Source organism: Mytilus edulis, chromosome 2 (genome assembly GCF_963676685.1).
Source record: "Mytilus edulis chromosome 2, xbMytEdul2.2, whole genome shotgun sequence".
Lineage (NCBI taxonomy): Eukaryota > Metazoa > Mollusca > Bivalvia > Mytilida > Mytilidae > Mytilus > Mytilus edulis.
Window position 1 is genome coordinate 77,864,876 of NC_092345.1, and position 23,159 is coordinate 77,888,034.

Sequence of the window (23,159 nt, forward strand, 5' to 3'; positions counted from 1 at the left end):
ATAATGTATTTTCCTAATGTTTCTATGGTTATTTTATATACTTAATAAACATTATTTCTTTTAGAAATTTAAATTTAGGTTGAAAAAAAAAAATCTTATTTAATAAATTATTATACAGAAAAAAATATGGAATCAAAATTGCTTAAAGGCTAGCAGTTTTTCTTAATCTGAATGCATGTAATATATTTCTCCTGAACATGTACATTTTGTTAAAATTTATCAAGAACTTCATCATTTTTCGATATTTCTTTCTTTAGCTAAATGTCAAACTGTACATTATGGGTTTAATTTGCAGAATGTCAAAGCTGATTTTTAGCATTTGAAGATTTTTCATTTGCTGCAACATTTGTAGAAATATTTGGTGGGTTCAAGTATTGACAACTTTCTTTTGTTGATATACTGGGGTACATTTGCTTAAAATATTTCGATGATTTTAATCATAGAGAAGATATCTTGTGCCTTTGTCCTAATTTACCTTATTTGAACCATGTAACAATAAATATAGTCAGAATTGATATTGGTCGATATAACTAAGACTATTATATGTCCCTCAGGATAACATTATAGTATATCAAATAACAATAATATATAGTAAGTAGCTCATCATTGCTACATAATGAATTGAAGTCACTCTGGAATCTGTCAAATTTGGGGCTGTTTCTGTGATCAGAATGGTTTTATTTTATAAAAAGGCAAAATTAGGTGAGCAACCTTGATAGACATAACATGTTTATGTGACAAAATTGGGATACAGCAGCCAAAACTGTGTTAACATACATCACAGACATACAACACAAGTGACCAAAAAAGATACCAGCTGAAGCATGCCTCAAGGTGTAGGATTTCTCGCTTTTTTGAAGATCCATCGGTGGCCTTTGTTTTCCGGCTTTTGGTCAGTTTGTCTCTTTGCCACATTTCCCGTCTCTATTCTCTGTTTTATTTAGATGAAAAATATCCTGATCTCCAAAAAAAATTTGATTAAGAAATTAAACCCCAAAAGAAAAGTGTGACAAAAAATTGTTGTGATTCACTTTCTCACTTGTCTAACTAATATAAAATCAAGGTCCATAAAGGGCTTCAACCTTGCATAAAATGTATGTCAAAATAAGAACCTAAATGATTAGAATGCAACAAGAGCCTGTCTGAATTAATGTCTTACAAGTTATCCCTCACTGTATTCCAGAGGGAAACTTTGTGGAAATATTCATTTCATTTGCCAATTAGTATTAGTTTAATGATTGTTTTAGAGTAATGAATGTTACCAATGGGAAAAGAGAACATAAAAAATGAAAGTAATTTTCATTTTATTTTTACTTTTAACATTGAAGACCATTTGTCATGAAATTGTATTGATTTTGTTTTTTATTCATATATACCTAATAACCTACTGGTTAGCTGTTGTTGTTTTTTGTTTTGTATATACAACAGAGTTTCCTTTTGAATATGACTACTAGCTACAAAATCATGAAGTTTTAGCAGGAAGTCAGCTTCTTAGCAAACATGAGACAATATGTATTTCTATTTTTGGCATAAGATCATGTCTTTCTCAAACTGTTGATGACATCTTTACACTAAATCCATTTGATGTGTACTGATTGATATTTTAATTATCAATGACTTGAAATGGGTGTTTTATTACACTGGATTAGTAATGGCATGAAAAACATGTCACCCCCAGTGATGGTATTCCAAATTAGGTATTTGACATTATTTCTTTCTTGTGGTAATCCGTATAGACTATAGTACTGGATAAAAATTCTTGACAAAATTTGCTTTCTGCAATCAAATGTATCCTCCAAAACATGGCTGAAAAGAGATGATGACTCTGTTGTTAAAATTCTCATTAAATTACCAGTATATAAGTTATAAATTATGTCCAAAACAACTATAAGAGAGGTGCTGTCTTTGGAATTTCGTTTCTCTCTTTAATGCTATGCCATAGATTAGTATTCACTTGAAAGTGATAGTCTGAAACAAAGTATTCACTTGAAAGTGATAGTCTGAAACAAAGTTTTCACTTGAAAGTGATAGTCTGAAACAAGACAGAACTACACACAACATAGAATTTTAACTCATAACACAGTGAAGAGAACAATATATAAGACTATTATTATGAAGAGTCTATTTGAAAACATTGACTGAATTTGAATTTTTGGGACAAAAAATAAGATAACAACTGATTATAACTCAACTGTTTTGTCTTTATCTGTGTATAAGATGTTATATTGTTAGTGGAAGGAAAGAATTGTTATGTTTAGACATTGCAGATGAAGAAAACAATTAAATAATTGAATTAAGTTCTTTATTCATTTATTTTTATGCATGATAAATTAAAATCTGAATCATTGCTTTCAAGCATTATGTTAATTAATCAAACCAATGTTTTTTTTTTAATGTAATGTTATTCATGCAAAAGGACATTGCCAATTAACTTGGGAAAGAAATCTGCACCCTAAGATGCTGCTTAATTTAAAATTTGAAAAAATACTTTGAAATATCGTTATTGTTTTTAAATCATTGACTTTGAAATAATTTTATCATTTCAGGGTTTTGTTGATCCTACAAGATAGCATTAGAAACCACAATGGATGACAACCTTGACCTTGATTCTAGTGACCCTTTTATTTCAAAAGGACATAGTGACAATGGAGAAATAAATCAAAGTGACCTTTTAAATTACCAGATGGCAAATCAGCAAGTGCCTGGTTACTCGGATGATTACCATGGTGATGAGACAGACGATAGCCTTTTACATGGTCAAAACCAAAGTTCTTTCATTCCTCCTTTTACAGGGAAGGAATTAATTGATTCTAGTCTTTCAGATTCAAACAGGGATTGGGAACGAGAGGATGACATGATGCTTAACCAAGGAAGTCATGATCCTCTTGTCAAGGGTTCAATGAACCAATTTCAACCTGATCTACTTAATATGAATCCACTTTCGTTAGAATCAAAAAGTAGTCATGAAGGAACTAGTTTCAGAGATGATTTTTTTGCACCCAATAATCTTTCAGAAAAGCCAATAGCTCAAACTGGCTATGAAGAACATGTTCCTGCTTCACAACCTCCTGATCTTTTAATGATGGAGTCCTCACCTTCACATACTGAGGTCATGGAAGGTCATGAACAGACAGTTAGTACTTGTGATACAGATTTAAAGAGTTGTGATGATCAGGATTTGCACAGTCAAAGTATTCCTCATGATAGACATGAAGCAATTGAGAATGACTTTTATAATGAGGATGAAAATGCAGATCATTATGACGATGAATATGTGGATTCAGAGGAAAGTGATTATACAGATGAATCCATGGATAAAATGGAAGGTGAAACTGGTCTAGAACATAATGTTCCAGACATATGTGATACAGAAGAAAAACAACAGCCTGTTCAAATTGAAGACACTAAAAATGCTTTGAACAATAGTGTTGATCCAAATATAGGTGCATCTGGTATTACACAGAAAGATTCTGATTATTTAAGGAATGTTCAGTTTGAAGATAACATAGTACATGGTCAATTATCTGACGAAGAAAATGGAAATATGGCTGATCAAGCCAGCCAACCAGCTGCTACTAATTCAGAACATTTAGACCGCTTAAAACAAGACGAAAAGGAATCTTTGCATAGTGATTCTGAAAATGAATTTGAGTCAGGAACTCCCCAACAAATTTCTTCCAAAGAATCAAATGAGGACAAAATTGATTTGATTTCAGATCAACAAGTACTAGAAGGAACTATAGAAATGGCAAAAGATAACAAAGACATTCCCATAGAAAGTGATGATTCAGACATGGAAGAAAGGTCATTAACTCCTGATCCTAATCAATCTTCAAGTATGGAGACCGGACCTCCTTTTCAAGATTTCGTAGGAGGTCAATCGACTGATCAGGTTCAGATAAGTGGATTAGTAGAAGGTACACTAAAGGAAGAATCAGAGAGCACAGATGATGAAGAGCTAGAACAACATGGTCTAGTTCCATTGGAACAGTGTCCTGATTCTGTTGCTATGACAATGGAACACACTCAACAGATTGATAACAATTTTGTCACTCAAAGTGAACATGTAGATCAGTTTGACCTTCAAAAAGGTAACATATTAGAAGGACTTTCAGATAACGAAGAAAAACATTTAGAAGAAAGTTTTGAACAAAGTCATTGTTTGCACGAACAGCAGGAAATTGAAAAACAAAATTCGTTTGATAATGAGGACATTGAAATGGAAAGTAAAATGCACCATGAACAACTTAATGAAACTGAAAAGATTGATGACGTAGTTTCTGATGAACTTGAAATAAGTCATCATCAAAAAGAAGATTTGTTAACAGAATCAACTCTTTCGGAAAGCAATGTTGGCTTAGAAATGGCCACCAATCCTTCAGTGGAACCGACATTATCAGATATCCCACCTTCAGAGGAAGTTCAACCACAAACTTTGTTATCAGCTGAAACATTTGAAAGTGAAAATCAAAATATAGGGGAAGATTTAGAAAACAAGGAAGTACAAGAAACATTGGATAAGGATTTGGAACAGGTGGACAATAAACCAGATATAGAATATTCTGATGAATCAGAAGATGAAAAAGATGATAAAATACAAAATGAAGAATCTGGAATGGATGGCTCAACTGTGATGGAGGAAGGGGTAACTTTGAATGATAAGAAAATGGAGGAATCTATTTCATCAGAAGGGGAGCAAGAATCAATAGATAATGGTTCTATGACAACCTATATGATGGAAAATAGTAAAGGTCTGCAATCAGAACAAGAAATTTCCTCATTTGAGCCTGCTAATTATTCAACAAACTTGCAGATGCCAGCTTCACAATTACCAGAAGCAGGCGAAGAAGCTTCCATTATATCAGATGAAGCAAACAAAGTTCAAATTTCAGATAAAAATGAACCTGCACAGCTTTCACCTGATAGCTCAACAGATGAGGAGGAGATTCCAGCCAATCAGATGCGAGAAACAGGTATGGAAGGATCATTTGTACTGGATGAAGATGAAACTTTCGATGATAAAAATTTTGATGGAGATAATGCAGAATTTGTACAGTCAACTCCTGAAACTTCTCCTGAAGATGAGATTCCAGCCAATCAAATGAGGGAGCCACTAATACTTGATGATAAAACATTTGGCGACGAAAAAAATGAAAATGAACAGCCTATTTCTGATGATTCCCAAAATAATGATATTCAAGCCAATCAAATGAGAGAATCTGGAATGGAAGGATCATTTGTTCTGGAGGATGGAGAAACTTTTGAAGATAACAAATATGCAGGTGATGTAGATGAATTTGAACAGTCGACACCTGAAATTTCACCAGAACAAGAGCAGATTCCTCAAAGTCAGATGAGGGAAACAGGAATGGAAGGTTCTTTAGTACTCGACAAAGGAGAAACATTTGATGATAAAAATTATGATGGTGATGAGGGTGAATTTGAACAGTCAACTCCTGAAGTTTCACCAGAAGATGAGGTTCCAGTGCATCAAATGAGAGAATCGGGAATGGAAGGATCATTAGTATTAGATGAAGGAGAAACATTTGATGATAAAACATATGAAGGTGATCAAGCTCAATATGAACATAATGTAGATGACTTTGAACGGACATCTCCTGAAATTTCACCTGAATCAGAACAGATTTTACATAGTCAGATGAGAGAAACAGGAATGGAAGGTTCTTTAGTACTAGACGAAGGAGAAACATTTGATGATAAAAATTATGATGGTGATGAGGGGGAATTTGAACAGTCAACTCCTGAAGTTTCACCAGAAAATGAGGTTCCAGTGCATCAAATGAGAGAAACAGGAATGGAAGGATCTTTAGTACTAGATGAAGGAGAAACATTTGATGATAAAAATTACGATGGTGATGAGGGTGAATTTGAACAGTCAACTCCTGAAGTTTCACCAGAAGATGAGGTTCCAGTGCATCAAATGAGAGAATCAGGAATGGAAGGGTCATTTGTTCTTGAAGAAGGAAAAACTTTTGATGATAAACAGTTTGAGAGTGATATGCCTGAATTTGAACAGTCAACCCCTGAAGTTTCACCTGAAGAAGAAATTCCAGCAAATCTAAAGAGAGAGACTGGAATGAAAGGATCAGATGATGAGGGAGAAACATTTGAGGATAACAAAGCTGCAAATGATGAGGCAGAATTTGAACAGTCAACCCCAGAAGATGAAATTCAAACCAGTCATTTAAAAACTACTGGAATGGATGATTCTGCTCTTCTGGATGAAAATAAACAATTTAATGATATAACAGATGAGCCCACCATGCAAAGCCATGATTTGTCCTCTAATCAGAGGGATGACCTTGAAAGTTTTGTTGGAGGTCATACAATAGATGATGGTTCAGAAGCAGTAAATCATTATGAGGAGTCTCTACAGGCTAAAGAAACTGTCCAAGAAGAAATGAAACCTGTAGTTTCTATAGAAAGAGAGGAACCTGAAACCGACTTGCACATGGAGAATCATGACGAAAATGAGGAAACAACAGAATCTTTAGAACCTGCTGATAGAAAAACAGATGAAGGTCATTTTGCTCAAGACAGTTTAGGTCAACAGATAGAGGAGATGACAAGTCCAGAAACACAAACTGACAGTTATGGCGAGGAAGGTGATGTTGAAGGTCATCTTGCTCAGGATAGTTTAGGTCAACAGATAGAGGAGATGACAAGTCCAGAAACACAAACTGACAGTTATGGCGAGGAAGGTGATGTTGAAGGTCATCTTGCTCAAGATAGTTTAGGTCAACAGAAAGAGGAGATGACAAGTCCAGAAACACAAACTGACAGTTATGGCAAGGAAGGTGATGTTGAAGGTCATCTTGCTCAAGATAGTTTAGGTCAACAGATAGAGGAGATGACAAGTCCAGAAACACAAACTGACAGTTATGGCGAGGAAGGTGATGTTGAAGGTCATCTTGCTCAAGATAGTTTGGGTAAAGAGATAGAGGAGATGACAAGTCCAGAAACACAAACTGACAGTTATGGCGAGGAAGGTGATGTTGAAGGTCATCTTGCTCAAGATAGTTTAGGTCAACATAAAGAGGATGTGACAAGTCCAGAAACACAAACTGACAGTTATGGTGAAGAAGGTGATGTGGAGTCTGCCATACAATCACCCCTATCTCAAAATGGTATGCTCAGGTCTCCATCTAGTGATGAAAATGCACAATTGTATGTAGAACATGAAAATGAGAAAAATCTGATGTCATCTTCTCTAACTGAAGGATTTGTTGATCAAGATGAAGCTATTCAAACATATCAGCCATGTATGCAAAATGGGATATCCCAAAATGGGGTATCTCATTCAGCTTCTGAGGAAGTCACTCCTGAAAAAGAAGAAAATGAACATCCCTGCTTTCAAAATGGCATATCTCAGTCAACATCAGATGAGTTCACTCCAGAAAGAGAAAAAAAAACTGACTTTAATTTAATTAAAAAAGAAGGAAAGCCAGAAATAGTTACAAAAGTTGAAACAAAATCTGAGGTGAAGGACAGTATTGCAAAATCTGAAGTAAAGAAGAAAACTGGAATTATGAAAAGTGAAGTTAAAAAATTAGAGCAGAGTTCTCCGAAAAAAACTTTAAAATTAGCAAAACCAGAAAGTCAGAAGAAAGACTTTACCAAGGAAAACAAGAAGATAATAAAAGATACCACTAGGAAGAAAGATCCATTAAGTAAACTTCCATCACCTACAAAAACTGATAAACGTAGCATGTCAGCCTGTAGATTGACAAACCAACCTACCAGAACAGATAAATCTGCAACAAGAATGCCAAGGGACACAACTCGTAAACCCAGACCTACTACAACTGATCCTGTACAGCAGACTAAACAAAGACCCAAATCAATTGACATATCAAGGACTAGTTCTCTGACTAGACCTACTAAGAGTAGTCTTTGTAAATCCCGCACTTTCGAGAAATCTGCATTGGAAGGTGCAACCAGTCCAACCAAACCGCTTAGAAGTGTTCCAAAAACAGCACCATCTAGATACAGAATTACAAGATCAAAAAAAGGTTTATTGACACTCTATATAGCTTATGTTTATTTTTCCTAAATGAGCTCAGTGTAAATTCCAAGAGACCCACTGTTAATCAACAGTAATGGCAGATAACTAGATTAGAGTCCCCATATTTTAAGGTTATTAGATCATTGATGTGTTAAATGCTACTTTTTATTCTTTAAAAATACAATATGCCAATTAATTCATGCTCATTTGGAAGCAAATAATACCTGCAGTAAATGAAATATTGTAAAATCTATTTATAATATAGCCCTGTGTATAGTTCTTATCTACACACAGTTATGCTATTTGGTATTTAACAAGTATTATTTGCATCAGAATGGTCATATAAGCATTAGCTTGAACTTACTAATGCCCTAACTAGCCATGAATAAAATAACCTTTATATGGTCAATTTAGTCATCTGCCATTACATTTGATAGATACCAGGGTCTTTAAGAATCTACACTGACCTGGTTCTGGACGGTGATTATATATGTTTGGCAGGCCTTGTTTTTAAGATCACTAATACCCAGCTTAGCAAATACACCCAAAGCTTTGCTTTATACCAAGTGAATGATAATAATATGATCTTTTGATGACTTTTATTAATTGTACATTTGAAGATCAAAACTCGTATATATATTTATTTACTTAAGTCTCATTAAATCTCATTTAACGTGAATTAATCTATATTTTTCCTTTGGTGCTGTTGTTAATTGTAAACCTGATGTGATTGCATGAACATGCAGATTCTAACACTTTTTATGTGAGATTATAACATTGGAAATTAAAAAAAGAAGATAATTTACATTAGCCTTTTTTAAACATATTGAGTTTTGATGTCATTTTTCATGTACATATATGGTATTTATAGATTCTTTTGCATATTTTACTTTTGAATAAATTTGATTTCGTACAGTTTTGCATGATTTTGTTGTAAAAATGTATTGAGTTTAGATGTTGCATGTCTGTTTCTTTTTGTTTCTTCTTATTTCTTTATTTGCATGTGCCTTGCATTAATTCAGTGGACAGTCTTTTTACGACATAATAATTCATTTATTGATCATTAAATTAACTGTTTTTAAAATGTATGTAGCACAAAATTCAATCATTTGTTGCCTAAACTGTTTAAATAGTATTTGGCAGCGAGGAAAAAATAACTGATTTTTTATTTGTAACACATTTAAATGGTGTTAAAGGGGCACTAGCTGTCAAATTTATGGTCACCGATTTTACTCAAATTCTCATATTTGATTTATAACAATGTAAAACATTTATCCGAACTATCAAAAGTCTAAAATAAACAGTTTACAGAGCATGGGGTAGATAATATATAGGTTTGTCTCGTGTGTATTTTAGTCCAGACGCCATCTAATTAACTATCGATTTGACCTAAGATGACCATATAAGCGATGTTAACATAAATAAAGATATGAATAGATTAAACCAAAACGTGCAATTGGATTTTTATAGGTCTGTTTGATTTTATTTCATAGATTAAAAATAGATGTTTCTCAGTGTTTTTTATCGTATAATAATGATTTTATGTGCATTGAATTAGTAATCAAATGATTTACCGTAGTTTCACTTTCATTGCTGACATTCTTTTTCTTTAAATAACCAGTACACGTACAATGCATGCGTTGTCAATCTCTAGCTAGGGATTAAATTGAAGTTCATATGAATACGGATTTAAAGAGGTCGACTCATTCACTTGCAAGTGAATAACTAATTATCAATGTTTCTTAGCATAATTTGTCAAAATTGAACCTTTTTGGCTGCAAAAAGCGAATTGGTATTTCACTATTTCACTTTCATTATTGAATGAACAGAAAAAATTCAAACTTTAGATTTTTTATATATCTTGTAGCTAGTGCCCTTTAATATTGATGATGAAGACAATTACGTTTATACTTGAATTAGTTAAAATAAAAAAATTCTGCAGAACAACTGACCACACAATCCAACTGACTTGTTGGAGAAAATGAATGTGCAAAGGACAATAAACAACATATGGTCCAAGTAGCCAGACTTGTTCTCTTCAAAATGTTTTGTGAAATAAAAAATCTCTGATTAAAGTTCAATCTATTTAGTAGCAAAAAATAAAAAAAATATCTATTTTGTTAAATAGTATTTGGCATACAAAGATGTATGCTTGAAAACTTGAAAACTAAAAAAGCTATATGACCAAGAGAGACCTAATTTGATTTAAATGTCAAATCCACATACATTTCACATTGTCTGATGGAGTAAGAACCTTAGTTTTTAAATAATTTTAAAATATACTAACAGAAAAATTATGCCTCTGACAAAAATTAATCTTATAATTAAAAAAAAAAAATTGAATGAACATTAGAAAAGCAATAAAAGGGAAGTAACTCTAGATAGTTGCTTTTCAGAAACATCAATTTAATGGTGAGAAGTTTGAAAAACATGGAAATGAACATACTAACTTGTTTAGGTTTTTAATTACATATTTGAAAATAAAGCAAGAAGTTTTGAAGAAAACACATGTACAAGGAAGCAAATTGTGCTTTAATTAAAGTAAAGACTTTCAATTTACAAGAAAGAGTGTAATTATTGAAATATCTCTGACATTGTATGAATTTTTGATTCTTTTCAGTTTGATTTTTTATTCACCTGCATTAGATATATACATATAGGTATAATTTGAATGATTTTATGCAGTGTGTGAAAAAATCTTAATTATTGGTGTATTGTAAATCAATGCTTGTGTTTGCACCACAGATATTTAATAGATGTTTAATGTCCCTCTGGTATCTTTTGTATCTCTTTTAATGCAGTTTAAACTGTACAAATTGTAGTAAATATAACAGTGACAATAGATTCTGATTAAAAACTACAACATTTAGATGTATAATTACTAGTAACATAAACTTTTAATGTTATTTTACGCCAAATAAAATATAAAGTAATATTTATTAATTTAGAATTTACAGTATGAATTACCTTTTCTTGCAAGTGGTCAACAATCATATTTCAATTTTATAGAGCTTAATAATGATTAAAAACTGTCAGTTGTTATTATAAATCTGTAGAAAACTTACATTTTGATTCTTTATATTGTAAGCAGAAAAAACAAGCACTTACAGCACTGCATGTATTGTGTGTTTTAATTTTTTTGGTTTTTAATTTTTGCACGTTTTATGTATTTGGTTCTATGAATTATTATGTATTAAGAACAATTTTGATTTGAAAGACAGATTCTGCAGAAAGGGGAAAGGGGAGATAATTATTACAAATGCATTTGATTTTATCATCACTGCAATATATGTTATGTACAACAGTATGCTATACTGATTGCTAAACATTTTATTCTGGAGTATTTGAGTTTGATCAAATGATTATGTGTATTGAATTCATTATATTATATTCCTATAAAGTTAGTTAGCATAATATTGATTAGTAAGATAACATTCTAATCATGTCTAGTGACAAATATTTCATAAACATTAAAGATATAAATTTATATTTGAATGATGAAACTTGTGTACAGGTTAGATATATATAAACTGTATGCTATGATTATTTTTTAACTTTCAAGTTTTTCTATTGAGTTATATTAAAAGTAATTTAAATTTCATATTTTTCTATCAAATTAATTCATGGGATTATTGAATACAATATTGAAAAGTGATGTCTAGAATATATCAATCCCAAATCCTTTGATCACTGCTATTAAAGATGTTTGGTTTTAATGATTTTTACAGATGCTTCATCAGACAGTGGTGTAGAAGAGGACAAATCACCCAGAAAGACAGAAACCCAGAACAAATCACAAGATGACAAAATGACCAGATCCGTATGTGTATACTTTACTCGTTCATCTGTAGCAACATTTTACAAGGATTAAACACTGGAAATTTTAGATAATAAACTATTGCAATGAAAATAAGAATTGAAAATTAAACCATAAAAATATTTTAGAAGAAGAAAAGTAATTTAACAACATATAATCCATAGGTATGGGAATTACCATAAATAATATAAGATGATTCAAGCAAAGAATTTATTTCATGTAGATTAAGTACAAAGAGATAATATATCTTTTTAATGTTGAAAGATGGAAATGTACCAATGACTGTCCCAAATTACACCAAAAAATGAATTTCATTTAAAGGCTGACATATTTTTTTTATTACAGTAACTCATAATCAGTACTCACTGAAAATCACTTCAAAAACAGAACTCTGAACAAATCTTTCAGTTTTACTATCAAGAAAGGGAAATTTTGCCCCAATTTTAATATTAAAAATTTATTGACGTAAATTTTTATTCTTAACCCTCCACACCACTGATAATATCTCCATCCCTTAGGTAATTGGTTAATAATGATTTTATACCTACCTGTTCAGGTGAGAAAATGTAAATATAAACATGGCAACTTATTGGATATTTAATAACAGTACAAAGAATCTTCAAATATAGAAATTTGGACATTTAATAGGTTATTCAACCCTCAGCCTGTTGACACAATTTCAGTGACCAAAATTTTGGAAAGTTTTATCTCCAGCAATATTTTGTTTTCAAGGTGAGAAATTCTTAAAATAACATTTGTTTACTTTTCATGAAGAAAAAAGATTACATTTGTAGTTCAAAAGTCAAATTGTATTGCATTTTTGCTATAGATTGATAGTTGAGAGACATGCATTTTTTTATATATATATTATTGGGGTAAAACTTACTTAAAAAAAATACAGTTTATTTTTTTAATTAATTAAATATCCACCATTGAAGTCTAACATACCATATATGTTTTTTTCTTAAACTGGGAAATAGCAATCGGAGAAGTATTTTCACATTGAAAAAGGTTTATTCTTCAAGTCTTGATGCATTTTCAAAATTGAACTTCTATCCTTATATCTAATGTGATACACAGTTATTGTGTCAAGGTATTAAAAGACTAAGTTTATCCTATAACTTTTATTAATTTCCATTTTTTAGTCATTCAAGAAAACTCTGCTAGAGATGCTAGTTATATCTCTCTTAAATTAAGGGAAACCATCATATGGACCAGAAGTATGCTGTCTTAACTATAATATTGTTACTGCATTGTCTTTTTACACAAAAACAACACCAGTAATTTGCATACAATACATGTATATTTACAAACTGAAGTAATATTTGATCTGAATTTGTGCTTTGTTTGGACACTTTTTGAATAATTAGTTTAAATTTTTTTTCTATTAAGAGTTATAGTATAAATAGTAAAAGTCATGATAAAACAGGAATAAAACTTATCCCACTGAGTTTACATTACATATTCTTAAACGATAAATGTTCCGTTTAAAATGTCAAAAAAAAATGTATAAAAAAACGGATAGAATCATTTAAAGCTTTTAAAAACTCAAAACAGATAAAAGTCACCACTGATACTTATTAAAAAGAAAATAGGAAATATAAAGAAAACTTCCTGAAATATTTTTATTTTCTCATTTTGATTGACGACATTTATGTAAATGTATATCAGTTTCCATGTTACAGAATATAACATTAAATTGTCACCTTTGATTTAAATATTTATTACAGGTGTTTATATGTTCTTCGGTCACTTAAGGCTTCTGATAAAGTGTAATATAGGTAAAATGGGGAAAATTAAATATTCTATTTCAATATAAAATTTACATGATTTGGTTCATAGTAATTTGCTAGGAAGTTGACAAAAAAATCAAAATAAGATTTTTTTCTTAAACAGTTATGAAACAGTTAATATTTTGCTATTAGAACTCATTTTTTGTTCAAACTGTAAAAATAAGCTCAATTTATCTATGATGTATAATTATCTTGCAAGTCATAAATTCAACTCCTTTGAATCTGGCTTCGGCTAACTTCAAATGACTGACATGGACTTCACATGGGCTAAGCAAGTTTAGCTGTATAATAAAAAAAAAAAGAAAGACAGCATTGAAAAGGCAGCCACTGTGAAGAATTAATCAATTTAAACACTAATACATGTAACTTTTATCAGGCGACTATAAGCCACAACTTGGTAAACAGTTCATAGAGAATTTTTTTTTTTTTTTGAAAGAAAATTGTAAATTGTCAAGTATGTTTTACTTGTTAGGTAATGGTATACTTGTAATAGAGTAAATATACTTGTCAACATCTCTACCCTGTTAGGATGTACTTGATATAAATTCAATACACATCACTCAAGTCAAGGAGGATGTTAAGACTTTCTTATGTAATTGATATTTGAATAAATTCTAATATTTCCATACATGAATAATTTAAAGGTATCATGATTAGACGTGATTATTACTTTCTGTAATGATTTACATGTACAATAGATTCATTTAACATTTGCCTACTTTTATTCCCGGGGAAATATTTGATGTGGGTTCATTTATTTTTGTGTATACCAATTTTTGTGGATTGAGGAAAACTTGCATCCTCGTTGATATTTGATTTAAGGTTTTTGCCATAGTCTGCATACAAGCCTATAAAACCCTTGCAATTTGTTGAACATTTAAATTCTTGGTTCACCTGTACCAAACCTTTCCCCAGCAAATCCTCCAATAACAATGAATCCCCTTGGAAATATTCAATTTATAGACAATTTCCTCATTATAGCGCTCTCACAGGTTAATCTTGTCAGATTTTTATAAAACTTATACTATAGGTTAATATGAGCTAAATTAATGATAATATCCATAATAGTAATTGATCGACTTTATATAAAAGAGTTATGCCCTTGGATTTACAAAATATAAAATATGTCCAACGTGTGGGACATCGGAAAACAACTGTGCAAGGGCTGTATAGCCAGTCAGGGTCGTTAAAAACTTCCATTTGTTTGACATTTGAACTCTGTTCTTTTATTTTGCTGAAAATACTGGCTTTTGAAGGCTTACAACAATCATGCTTATATTTTTTTGATATTGCAGACTAGTGCTAAAAGGTCAACAATACCAACGATGAATAGAAGTCTACCTACAAAATCTGAAGGAAGTCCCAGAAAAACAGCAGGTAATATTTATATAGAATAGAAATAGATTTGGAATATATATCAATGAGAAAACAATTCAATGACAAAAATAATTAAAAGAAAAGTATAGACTATAGAGGTAAGCAAAAAATCCTCAACAATAGACAGAAATACATACAATAGACCTTATTGCTATTTGGAAATCTGCGCCTCTTGAACTATTGAGGTTATACAACAATCACTATTTTGTTATGGTATAAAATATTTTCTTTATGACATCTAAATTTTACAGGAACCTTTAAGATGTCCAGAAATGGCAGAGGAATAGTATTAGGGTGTATATAGTAACAAGCATCAGTTGAAACATTTAAGATGTCAATAATTCCTTATTTTATTGTTACCTATTTTTGAAAGATAGATAGATGATCAGATGTTTGATATTTTAAACACCTTTTATTCATTGTCATGCCTCAATCTATATTTATTGTTTAACTTTTGTTTAAATTGAAATATACATGAATATAAAGAATACTTGACAAAAATAATAATACTAAATTATTATTTACAGGAAAACCAACACCGACAAAAACAACTCAGTCAAAGATTGGTTCCCTTGACAACACCAAGTATTCACCTGGTGGAGGACAGGTAACACTTACAGTTCTAATGTGTAAACAGAACCGTTATTAATTAGTTATTTCTAAAGCCTAATGTTAAGTCCAAATAATTATGATGTCACAGGGAATTTAGGGGTTCTAGTTTTTATAATGGGAACATAAATTGGTAATGATACTGATATGATAGATTACGAGTTATTTCTACCTCTCTTGTATAAACATACTTTCTATATTTGTTCCATTTTTTCATTCTAGGTTAAAATACAGAGCCACAAGCAAGATTTCTCCAAAGTAAGCAGTAAGATAGGATCAAAGGATCATCTTACTCATAAACCTGCAGGGGGAGATAAAAAGGTAAGACACATTGCGTTTACTTTTGTCTACCATTCTGTTGGTACACAGGGTTTAGTAGGTTTGGACTAGAAGGACCAGATTGAAATTAGTGTTGAATTATTAGACAATAATGATAAGTTGATGTATTCTGTTTTATATTTGAATTATCTGACCATTATGTTACTATACACATTCAGTTATGATATTTTATTAAAATGAGAATAAAGAGATGTGGTGTGATTTTGAATGCGATAACTATCTTCTATAGACCAAATGACTTGGATGTAAGTAATTATGAGTGATCCTGCAGTCTTCAACACTGAGCAACAATCATACAGTATGGTCAGTAATAAAAGACCTAGACATTATAAAACAATAAACAATTCAAAATAATAAAAAAGAGTCCTTTCTCATATACTGAAAGTAATATGTCAACTATATTTGGTGTATGGGAAGGTCCTATTATGTAGGGAAGATTTGATCTCAACACAAAGATTTGGTTAGAAAAATTGGCTGTATCTGTAGAATTATTATTTAAAACAGGATATCACATCCATATCTTTACAGTGATGTTGTTTAGAGAGCCTTTAATTTTAGATATGATCCATGCAAACTCATTGATCTTTTGAATAGTCTTCTACTTTATGGTTGTCAATGTATCATTAAAGGAAAATGTTTCAGTATTGTTTAATTGATACTAACATGGATTAAGTTTTTGAAAATAAAAACATTATTAAATCAATATTGGTGTATATGTCATGTTGTGAGTACTCATGATCCCATATCTTGCCAATACTGATTTCTTATAGTATGACATTGCTCAAGGTCATGCCATTCTCAGATTGTTAATTACTTCTTTACATCAAATCTGTTGGATGTGTACTATTCAATACTTTAATTAGAAAGAACATGATTTATTTATGTGTTATAATTGGCTTTGAATTAGCTTCCAAAAACTGTGAGTACTCTTATATTGGTGCTTTGTGTCTATTGTTTTATGTTTCTGTTTTTTTTTGTGCTTGGTTAAGATCTATTGATTTGATCCATTTGCAGCTGTTTTTGACAGTTTGTTCTTATGTTGTTTTTTTACGCCACTGCCCCAGTTTAGGGAAGGGTTGAGCACTAGCAGTCATGTTTTACCTAGCCACACTATGTGCAAGTTCCAAGTCCGCAGCATGTAATTCAGAGTTTTTAGTGGGTCCATGTCTATCAAATATGGTTCTTGCTTATAGTGTTATAAATTAGGCCATAAGTTATCTTGTATGAATTTTTTATGGATCATGAATACTGGTAAGTTTATATAGTATCATATGAAACTTTGATCTTTAAAACTTTTCACATAAAATTCTGTCATAAGTAAGGCTTTATACAAATAAATTACATCATCGTCACAGCCATAGCATGATAGATAATATTATGTCTCCTATCCTGTGCCATTCTTTGCTGAAGAGGAACAAAAAACCTACAACAAATAAAAACATGTCAAGAACAAGCATGACATATAGTATAGATAGATAAGCATGGTTTTGCTACTTTACATAGTAGAGCTTTAATAAAACATTGCACATTTTGAAGATATCCCTTTCAAGGGGACCCTATAGCTATATCAAGGATGCAAAATACCTATAACTTTCCTTCAGGTGCCTACTTCTCAACATTATGTGATTGTCATCAATTTAAAATCATCATATAAATATTTGCATATTGCATTTTTTTGAAAACTAAAAAAAAATTAAAATTAATGTTTGTATTTAGGTTTGTTTAAAGGGAACACCTTATGATAAAATAATGGTATTTGGTATGCAGTTGTATTAGCATTGGCACATCTCATTCCATGGAGATTGTTTCCCCATGTAACTTCAGTCATTGTTCATTGACTTTGAATATTTGCTAAACTTACATGTAAAAGTATTGCTATTTTAATTTCAACATTTGCATTATCAAAATTACAACAAGGCGAGACATATATCTGTGTTAACAGTTTTAAAATCATTTTAAGAAAAAAGGAGTATTAGTGCCTTAATTTTGTCTTTCATTCTTTCCTTAAATATCAAATCAGGAAGCTTGTTGATCTTGCAATTTTCTGGATTCCCTAAGATAAGATATATCCATGGTAACATATTCATGGACACATTTGATTTACTCTTTGATTTTAATATAAAATGTTAATGACTATACTAATTAAATAGCCATGTTAAATCAGTAATCCAAACATGAAAAAATTGATGTAACTTTTTGCATACATAAAGAGGATTCAAGTCTTAGAACTTTCCAATTGCTTTGTAAAAAAATTGACAGTTTTTATTCACCAAAAAACTTTCGACTAGGTTTGTGCAGCTTATTTATTTACATTTATTTAGTGCTGCTTGATTTTAAAATCCTGTTTTTCTTGTGCATGTTTATTTTGACATTTCAGATTGTTTCCCAGAAGTTAGAATGGAAAGCAGAATCAAAAGTTGGTTCACTAAAAAATGCCACTTACTCACCACGTGGCGGTAACGTCAAAGTAAGTCTAAATGTACAGAAATGTGTAAGTTTTTGTCATATTATTCTTTGTTCATAAATGTCTGACAAGTTCCAATTTGTCCAAAAACCCAGTTTAATGCCACCTGAGTAGTCCTGTCTGTGATATGTATTCCATTGTGTACCGGGTTGGATGTTGTATATTTCTTCTAAACTATCAAGGGGAGTTAATTATAAAATAATAAAGATTGAAAATAAATGCATGCATGGCTTCAGTTGCTGGAAACTAAACAACTTTGCATGAAAAGTAGGCAAGGATTTTATTTGATAAAGGAAGACTTTCTATTAATTTGAACTATTTGGCTTATGACATTTGGCAGTTTTTGTTGGTTTTAAAAGTGCTATTCAAGAATTAAGGATGTTCGCTACTCTGTTTAAAAATAACAAGCTTTTTAAAAGACTGTTATAAATTGAAAGTATATAAATAAAGAAACTAAAAAAGCAGAAAAAAATGGAGGGTCCGTGTGCTTGATTTCGAGATATAAACAGTTGAAAATTTGGCGGGAAATAATTCTCTCTAGATTTTTCTTTCACTTAACATTGGCACCTTTTTTGTTTACAAAACAATGAAAAATAACAAGGATTTCATAAGATTTTTAAATATGGCTTTTTAAATTATATGTTATAAAAATATGAAAAGAAAATTAGGGGTTAGTGGGCAAATTTTTAAAAAGTTAATACATGGATAAAACCAGAGGATTCCGAAAATCTGGCAAAAATTCAAAAAGTAGAGGAGCAAACATCCTTAAAGAAAAGTTTAATTATTTGCTGATATTTGTACCTAGTCTTTGAAAACTTTGTACAAAAATTAGCTTATCTGCCTATTAATTATGTTACAAAGACTTGAAATTTAAGACAAAAAACGTAATATTTTGTGCTTAATGCCTTCAAAATGTTGAGAAATATATATATACATACAAGCTGCTTATCTGTTGCTGAATATTTTGTTTATTAATGTAGTTGTTGTTTGTTTTTGCTTCATTTTAGATTCAGACTGAGAAATTAACGTGGAATGGCCAGTCCAAAGTGGGATCACTTGATAATGCATCTCATTCACCTGGAGGCGGTCATGTTAAAGTATGACTTCATGTTTCACATGCCGTTGTGCTTCATTAATGTTTTAAAAGTTTTACTTGTTGAATTTATTCAAATTTGACAACAAAAAAAGGAATATTTGCCAAGTAAATGTAAAGTAAGATGTTATTGCAATGTTTAGAAAATGGACAAAAAGGCTAGATAACTTATTGTGATTTAATGAAAAATATGCAAACAGTTATATACATTAGATATCAGAATGCAAATTCAGATTCAATATTGCCACACTCTCCCATTTCATTATAATTTATTTGCATGAAAAAAAACCCACCTTGCAATAATATCTAAAGTTACAGTATTCAATTAATACACTTTAAAAAAGGAAAAACATCTAAAGCAAAATAGACAATATTGCTAAAAAACATTTAATATTAGCTCAAATAATTTCATTTTCTAGATATCTAGCAGTAAGCAAACTTGCTGAAAAAAATTGTAAGGAAGATGCTTTAATAACAACTGATTCAACAAGTTAAACTGATGTTTATGTATTGCCTTGTGTAGGTGTTTATTAACTTTATTTTGCATGATATTTATAATCAAGGTGAGGAGAATTACATGTTAGAGATTATAACCGCTTGCTGGAAAAGTACCGATTATTTTCTTATTCTTAGTTATATATTAAGGTATTTAATTTGAGATTTTACACCTTGCTTTATTATTGAAGATTCGTCTTTGATTTTTTTTGTTATCAGATAATTTTGTCTTTATTTGAGATTTTTTTTAGTTCCCAGTTCACATACCCTGAACAAGCTGTACACAATAAAGTATAAGCTTAAGAGGCAAATTTTTAAATGTCATACTCATTGTTTTGGATAGACAAAGTGATTTTTATGCCCCTCCTACAATAGTAGAGGGGCATTATGTTTCTTTTCTGTGCCTCCTTTTGTTCGTCCGTCTGTTTGTCCGTCCCGCTTCAGATTAAAGTTTTTGGTCAAGGTAGTTTTTGATGAAGTTGAAGTCCAATCAACTTGAAACTTAGTACACATGTTCCCTATGATATGATCTTTCTAATTATAATTTAAATGCCAAATTAGAGTTTTTATCTCAATTTTATGGTCCAATGAACATATAGAAAATGATAGTGCAAGTGGGACATCTGTGTACTATGGACACATTCTTGTTTTTGTCAGATATTATACCTTCTTGATATTTTAACAAGAACTGATTTATTGAACACAACTGGCTATGGAGCAGAGTACTGTGAAATAAATATTTCTTTTTTTTTAAAGCCTTATCAACAATGCTATTTTGCTAAAGCACAAATGTGATTTTTTTTACTCCTTTAAATCCACATTCTATGTAACGAAAGACAATAAAATATAAAATTTTAATATTAAAAGAATATTTCCAATAACAACTCTTTTGATTTATAGATTTTATAGTTAAATATTAATTTGTTTCAAGTACCGGTACCATGTATTGACTATTATCTGTTATTATTTGAGACAGTCAAGAAAGGAAAATAGACTATTTAAATTAGAATGCATGCCTTTTATGGGAAGAATGAAGATTTGTTGAGAAATACAGAAGAGTTTTAAACAACAATTGTGATTTTTCATCAGCTTAAAAGATGGTTAGAAATGAACTTGGATAATCATGAATTTAAAATGCCCATGGGCATTTTTGGTGGTTTTTTTTTTACAGAATAACAAATGCTACATATTTTTCTATACTTTCATTTATTGATATTTTAGAAAATGCATGGTTCAGTTCATTATGCATTTTACTATAAGCAATTTTGTTTTTAAGTTTATAATATTTTTATTCATATTCACTATTATTTAGTTATGATTTTCTTTCAACAGATCACAAATGATCCAATAAATTGGAAGGCTGAACCTAGAATTGGTTCTATGGACAATACTGGTTATGTACCAGGTGGCGGTAATGTTCATGTATGATCATTATCACTTGAGTGTTTTCATTAATCACATTTCAGTGTGCATTTAGAGTGTCAGTAGAGAGATCAAGATTCTTGCACTTTAATTACATTTTCTTTTACATGTAAACTATGTTTTAAATTATTATTTGTTTTTTATAAAGCAAGAACATTTATATTTGGTATATATGATGTCATATAGTTTAACTCTTATTTCAGATTTTGATATTTATGAAACACATTTTATTTAACATATTTTTTTTCTAAAAACTGAATATCAAGTAATATTTTATTTCTGTTGAAAATCTTTATTGACAATGATTAGTTGAACCAATTTATTTATTTTTTTTTTATAGAAAAACAACATAAGGTCATTAGATTTTTTTTAGATATACTTTGAAACTTTAAATTATCTTTGAAATTATGGTAAAAGCAAAATAAAATAAATAGAAAAATTACATGGTTGAAAAAAAAGAATCAATTGGTTGTTGGTATTTAGATTTTAGTAAATACATTGTATATTTTTATGATAAAATCAGTTTTAAAATTTATTTAATGAGGGCCAGCAATTATTTGCCTCACTATATATTTTTTGTTTAATTTTATGCAGTTCTTTTTTTAAGTTTTTTTGTAAAGACATTGAAAAGCTTTGAGCTAAAGTATTGTTGTGAGCCCAAGATTTTCACATCTAAATCAAATGTATTAAAAATATTATGTGAAATAGGGTTTGAATACCATAAGTATATTATTTTCAACAAAATGTCTGTTTTGTTTTGAAATAGATTAAGACAGAGAAATTAAAATGGAAAGCAGAACCTCAAGTTAATTCCTTGGAAAACACTGGTTATGTACCAGGGGGCGGTCATTTTCAAGTAAGGTCATGATCACCTTGGTGTTTTATGTAACAAAAAACATACCCGCACATATAAAAAACAGATAAAACACAGATTTTTAGAGATAAATAATAGTTATTTGGTTGAGTTTTGACTGTTGTATTATATTATACATATTCATGCCTTTCACAATGCATCTTCAATTTGTTTTACTGTCAAATTATTTGCTGACTTTACACAATGTTGGATTTTTTAACTAATACAACTTGATTGGCTTGCCAAAGTTATTGGATTTAATTAAATGATATCTAAAATGTATTAAGTTAAGAATTTTAGATTTAGAAATTTTTATTAAATTTATCTAACTTATCAATGTTACTATTTTCAAAATGATATAATTATTCATTTTCTTTCAATAAGGAGTTTAAATTAATTGTGACTCGATCTAAGTGATAATTCAGTATAAAGAATGAATAATTTTTTTGATTTTATATATATTTTATTTTAACAGATAGAACATCATCCTATAAATTGGAATACCCATTCTAAAGTAGACTCATTAGAAAATGCACATTATTCCCCAGGAGGCGGGAATGTTAAAGTAGGAGGTTTATTTTACAGTAATCATATAAAAAATACTTCATTTCCAGTTTAAGTTTTCAGTAAAATCTTTTATTTGTTTTAAACTTGTACACTCTAGCTGTCTCTGATAATTTTGTGATATTTAGGAAAAATTGACTACAAGTACTTTGTGTTGCAATAGAGAAATGAATAACTCAGAATACCCAGACAATCACACATACACAAAAATTTAAACTCACAGGGTAAAATGCAAACTATGAGTGAAATAATAAATTACATGCCCTTTTAAAGCATATGATAAAGAAACAGGGGCTGATTATAAGAT

At 30.3% G+C, this 23,159-nt stretch overlaps 1 protein-coding gene across 15 annotated transcripts in view; it reads left to right on the top strand.

The window, feature by feature from the left end:
- The window catches only part of LOC139513040 (microtubule-associated protein 2-like), a 117,373-nt gene that overhangs the window by 54,162 nt on the left and 40,052 nt on the right, over nucleotides 1-23,159 (top strand). For 5 of the 15 annotated variants that reach the window (XM_071301132.1, XM_071301128.1, XM_071301129.1 and 2 more), the window contains 10 exons: nucleotides 2,547-8,033; nucleotides 11,755-11,846; nucleotides 14,932-15,013; nucleotides 15,541-15,620; nucleotides 15,845-15,943; nucleotides 18,339-18,428; nucleotides 19,433-19,522; nucleotides 21,346-21,435; nucleotides 22,202-22,291; nucleotides 22,764-22,853. In XM_071301132.1, the coding sequence (XP_071157233.1) occupies nucleotides 2,585-8,033; nucleotides 11,755-11,846; nucleotides 14,932-15,013; nucleotides 15,541-15,620; nucleotides 15,845-15,943; nucleotides 18,339-18,428; nucleotides 19,433-19,522; nucleotides 21,346-21,435; nucleotides 22,202-22,291; nucleotides 22,764-22,853 (6,252 nt within the window). In that variant the 5' untranslated portion in view covers nucleotides 2,547-2,584. Of the gene's footprint in view, nucleotides 1-2,546; nucleotides 8,034-11,754; nucleotides 11,847-14,931; nucleotides 15,014-15,540; nucleotides 15,621-15,844; nucleotides 15,944-17,762; nucleotides 17,832-18,338; nucleotides 18,429-19,432; nucleotides 19,523-21,345; nucleotides 21,436-22,201; nucleotides 22,292-22,763; nucleotides 22,854-23,159 lie in introns of those variants that run through there. The other 10 variants (XM_071301141.1, XM_071301139.1, XM_071301140.1 and 7 more) reach the window with 6 other exon arrangements.